At 46.6% G+C, this 5,479-nt stretch overlaps 1 protein-coding gene across 1 annotated transcript in view; it reads right to left on the bottom strand.

The window, feature by feature from the left end:
* Positions 1-304: 304 nt before the first annotated feature.
* The window catches only part of LOC113044716 (inactive dual specificity phosphatase 27-like), a 7,431-nt gene continuing 2,256 nt past the window's right edge, over positions 305-5,479 (bottom strand). The window contains 4 exon segments of the mRNA XM_026204899.1: positions 305-851; positions 853-3,136; positions 4,965-5,182; positions 5,404-5,479. The exon segment at positions 5,404-5,479 is cut by the window's right edge and continues 156 nt beyond it. Coding sequence (XP_026060684.1) covers positions 575-851; positions 853-3,136; positions 4,965-5,182; positions 5,404-5,479 — 2,855 coding nt within the window. The 3' untranslated portion in view covers positions 305-574.

Below are 5,479 nucleotides of genomic sequence, written 5' to 3'. Positions count from 1 at the left end.
CATGTATACCAACGTTTGATATTTTTGTAAGTTACTTTTACATTTATTTATTTGTTTGTTTATTTTTTACTGTTTCATGAAATCTTTTCATGAAATGCTCTATAATCTTTTTACATTTTTACTCTCAATGTGTTTTAAATAAACCATTCATTGAATATATATATATATATATGTCTGTGTGTATGTGCATATATGTGTATATATATATAAAGACACATACAGTATATACAGTGTATTTATATATACATAACAAATATACACAGTACACACAAATAAATAATGTACACAAAGACGTTTATTTTGGATGCAGTTAATAATTTCATTTAATGACTCCAGAGCTGCTAAATATGCTTTATTGTGTGTTTGTGTCTTTGAACGCAGTGATGTAATCTTCTGTTGTTTATATGCAGTATCAATCTCTAAGAGTCTCGCCCTGAACACTTTTTTACTTTACGAATGGAAACCTGTCAGATCACACATATGAAACAATGCATCATTACTGCTATGATATTCTACATCTACAATAGATAATGAATTTTCCTCTCTTTTTTTGGCATGAACAGTCATGTTTGTATTAGTTTTTATTGTGTGCGTGTGATTTTGACTCTTCCTGTTTCCTCCAGGATGAAAGAACTTCATCCTCCTCCATCTCCTCCGCCACCCGTGCTCTCGCCCTCTGCTTAATCTGAGCAATGAAAGCAGATATTTCCTCATCTTCCTTGTCTTCCGGTACAGTCTTAGCAGTCCTCACAGTCTCACTGTTGTTAGCATACGATCTCCTGGTTCTGTAACTAGCATCTTCACCTATCCCGGATCGATAGGTAAACTCCCGGACTGGGATCTCGAGCCAAATCCATGTCATCATCTGGCTGATGCCTGGAAGCAAACCTCGAGGCGAAGCTATATTCCTCCTCTTCGTCGTCATTGACTGAAATGGAGCTCCTGCGGCTCGGGAAGTCAAACTCCGAAGGTTCCTCGTACGCTGGTCGAGACATGCGCGGCGTCTCTCCGTCTCCATCGTAAGGTGTAGGTTTGCTCTGAGGAGGTCTGACGTTTTCCAGCCATTCATCGATGCTGCTGGTGGGGTTCCTGGCCGAAGCTGGCAGGTTCAGTATTCCAGAACGGCCGTAATCTCTTTTAGGTTTGGGTTTCTCGGAGGAACGGATGGCTGAATCATCAAATCCGTTCAGTTTTCCATGATTTACTTCATCTTCGTCCTCCTCCTCCTCCTTTGGTTTCTTCTTCTTGTATAACGTACTGCGCTTGTTGTCCTCTGCGATCTTCTTCACCTCATAGGAAGCCATCTTGTCCCGCATGTCAGACTTGATCTCTTTCTCCATGGTGTCCAGTTTGTGGAGGTTCACCTGGTCTTGGAAGAGGCTGTAGAGCGGCACGCTGGTCGTAGTAATCTTGCTCCGCCGGGACACAGAGGAGAGGTTTGATGCTCCTCCAGCAGACATCACAGACTCGGCCCGTCCGCCGGTCAAGAGCACGGATCGAGGCTTTCCACCCGAAGACAGCACGGATTCGGCTCTGCTTCGGGACGAGTATGTGGATCCACTCAGCACTGAGGCTTTATCATCGTCTCCTCCGCGTCCGACACCCAGACTGAACACCGATCCCGCTCTGGAAGGAGCCAGACTCGCTCCCGTCATCATCTCGGCTTGCTTCTGCATGAGAGTCTCATTGACCACATTGGCAATCCAGTTCTGGATGTTGGAAATGTTTACCATGGGCTCACCGTTAGGGCCGAGGACCGCGGCCGGAGGCTCCTGAGGAACGGGAGGCTGGGATCTGGTGCTGTGACCTGAAAGGACGGAAGACCTTCCGCTGAGCACAGACATGTTGTCGTCTCCGGCGCTGCTTGCAGACGGGAAGGCTCCGGCACAGAAAGCAGACAGCGGGATGCTTCCGCTCAGAGCGCTCTCGGTTTCCCAGCCACACACCGACTGGCTCTCCTCCAGCGTCTTCCTCGTTCGCTCCAGAAGCTCCTCGCGTCGCTGTCTTTTCTTGATGGTGGCCGGGTCCTCGGCTCGACTCATCTTCAGGATTTCATCCTTGTCCTCTTCGCCGCCGTGCTTCTTCTGCTGCTTGAGTTTCCAGGTCTGATAGGCTGTCAGGTTGACGTCCTCCAGCGAGGGAGCGGGAGCTTCCGTCTTGGCCTCCACTAGCTCTCCGTTCTCGTCTTTTTTGTTCCATCCGAACTGAATTCGCTTAACCTTCCATCGTTCCAGAGGTGTTAGGTGCTCCTTGTTCTTCTTGCAGAAGTTGTACATGGAGCTGCTGTCCGAGAGGATGCTCTCGACGTCGTCGTCGATTCTCTTCTGGCTTGTTTCGCTGTCCTCGTCTGCCTCTTTGAGTCTGTATCGTGCGGCGGCCTGCTCCTCGATGTCCTTCAGACGCTGCTTCCAGAGATCAGAATAGCTGCTGCGGCTCGTCACAGAGCCTGCATCTGAAGCGGCTCGACGGGGACGACTCCTGATGCGTTCCTTCACCATTCGCACATCTTCACTGGTCACGCTCTCCAGGTCCTCCGGGCGCACGTCCAGCGGTTTCCTGTCGCCCAGCAAGGACTCGTCGTCCCCCCCGTCACACATCAGCTGTGCCTCCCACCAGTCCTCATCCTGGTACTTCTCGTTGCGCTTCTGCCACTCTCTTATCATGCTGTCCACATCCCCCTCTTCATCTTCCCTGTCTTTTCCAGGGAGCGCCGGGTCCTTGGCGGTCACCTCCAGCTCAGGTTTGCTCAGGCCACCAAGAAGTCCTGCTTTCAGAGCCGCGGCGGCGGCCGAAGACGCTACGCTACTCATGACGCTGCTGCTGTCTCCCTCCTCGTCCACCATGATGGATTCAGCTTTAACTCCAAACATGCTCTCCTCCTCGTCAAGACGAGCGCGGGCGTCGATCACGGAGCACTGGCTGAGGGTCTCGTCATCGTCTTCGTCTCGTTCCTCCATCAGAGTCTCGTTGAGTTGGCGCAGCTGCTTTATAAACCCTTCGTTGGGGTTGATGGCCCGCTTCTTCCTGATCTCCAGCAGGGCCTCCATGATGCTCATGTTCTGGAAGATCATAAGATAAGCAGCGACAAGCACCGCTGACCGGCTCACGCCCATCATCGAGTCCACAAGCACCTTGCCTACATGAAGAGGAAAAAAAATCCTCAGATTAACATAATGTCATCATCCTATTTGACACACAAACTGAAAAGGGAAATGCACTGTTAAATTCTAGCACTTAAATGCACAGACACTATCAGAAGAGAACTGAGCCGATGGTGACACCACTGAATCAACCATGACTTTAGCTGAAAACTGACTGTTTATCATTGTCCTCCTGACACAATATTGACACACTGTTTTACTGTTTAGCACTAGCGGCATTTCCATTACCCTTCAAATGAGCAAATTGAAAACATGCCTAATGGCAACACAAGAAGAGTCCAAAAACAAACCATGTCATGGTGAAAACAGAGCAACAGAAAACATGTAGACTAGCAACCAAAGATAAAGGAAACCAGCTTATATGTGGATGAGTTACATGATACTCAAAGCAAAGGCTGAAGGGAACTGAAGTCCAGAGACACAAACACAACTAAGAAGTGTGCCCTCTGGTGGTTAAACATGGGCACACCAACGAGACACATTGTCTTCATGCCAAGTACATGCCCCTCCCAAAAGACCTGCGGCCAACAAAACTGAAGTCATGTGACAGCTCTCTGGATTATCAAACCACATCATGACCTTATTAATACACAAGGCCAAGCCTTCAGGAATTCTCTCCTGGTGCTTGATGACAGGAACAGAATGAGGAGCATTTGTACGAAACGAAAGTGAATGTTGACTGTGACTCTCAGTCTCTAATATATCTCTGAATATCTGTGAATATTTTTTTTTTTTTAAAGTATACATTTGGCACATAGCATTTGACGTTAGAAAACAGACTGTTAAAGTATATTGACAATTGGACTTAACAGTGAGTAAGAACAATCAACATATAGTGAGGGATTTAGAAAATACAGTAAAAGCTGGTTTAGAAGCTGTAACTTCGGACTTGTGAATATGACCCTTTCCAAGCAAGCAAAGGGTTTTTGTGTGAACCTTTCTGTGATCTCCTCTTCCTCTAGTGTTTGACCTAATCCTATCCTATATGATTATTTTATAAAAAACTAAATCTGCTATAAGGAAGACTAAATGAAAGAGGAGCAGGGCTCACTTCTATAACGAGCTGTTTCTTCACTGCTAGCACATGTCAGCTCTCCTTGATTCAGACTGAGAACAGGTTCCTATCTATCTGTGTCACTAACTCTAAAAATAAGTGAGTGAGGCACGACAGAGTCCAGGCCCCTGAGTTAATTCACTATCTGAAGTTTGATTATCTACGACTGTCGCTCATAGACAGTGATGGAGGTTACGTAATCAGTAAAGTAACGCATTAGTTTTTAATTTAGAAGGAAATATCTGTTACTTTTTCAAATCAGTGTCTCCAGTTACTTTGTTTCCATGTGTTGAGTGACAGCTCTGGTGTTGCCATGGTGACAGAGATCAGGAGTCAGTGCAGTGTTGTGTGTGAACATGATCTCACTGTAGTTCTAGACTAAATATGAACATCTGTTTACTCAAAAACACATTCAGTGTTCCTCACAATCAATAAAAACAGTCTCATACAAACTCAGAATATTAGACAAACCTGCAATAATTAAATATGTTAAATAATCAAAAATTACATATTTGTGTTTTATTTGAGTTATTTCTGATTAGTGCTGATCTTTCTTCTTCTGCGTCGTATTCTTCATGTGATTAGTTTGAGCGGCGCCCTCTACTGTACAGACCTGAACTTACACTTCCTTCAGCCTGAGGAGGATTCACTCCACTTTTGATGTGAAAGGGCTTTTGCATTTGTGGAATAACTTTTTATATTAAAAACAAACAAACAAGCCCTGCCCAGATTTAAAAAGTAACTCAAACCTCTGTGTGTCAGCAGAGCGTCGTCCATAAACTCGGCACACGTGCGGAAGTGAGGAGAGATGTCTGCGTCTGGGAAGTCGTCCACCTCGATGCCCATGTAGGTGATGTTCATGCCCTGGTAGAACAGCAGGCCGGTGTAGACGCCGGTGCCGTGAGCAGCGTTCAGCACATGAGTGATGCCCAGACGCTTGAGACGGCCTTTATTCACCGCCACCGACCTGCAGCACACCACAGGTACATACACCGTCACCGCAGTTACTCCGGCATTACTGTCTCTAAATATGAGTGTCTTGACAAACTCAAACCAGACACATTTACTGGAGAAACACAAAGACAGCAGAGAAGTCGTCTTGTTTCATGAGAAACTGAGCCAAACGAAGCGAGTTCAGACTGGTTGTGTGCTCCAGGGTCACAGATGTTAACGGTGGTGTTGACTCACTTCTCTGCGATGAAGATGTTTGGCCAGACCTCGTCGACGGGGTTGAAGGGCGCCTCCAGACGGTCCTGGGTCAGCG

The sequence above is a fragment of the Carassius auratus genome, chromosome 26 (assembly GCF_003368295.1).
Source record: "Carassius auratus strain Wakin chromosome 26, ASM336829v1, whole genome shotgun sequence".
Classification (NCBI taxonomy): Eukaryota; Metazoa; Chordata; class Actinopteri; order Cypriniformes; family Cyprinidae; genus Carassius; species Carassius auratus.
This window is presented reverse-complemented; position numbering and strand designations above follow the sequence as displayed.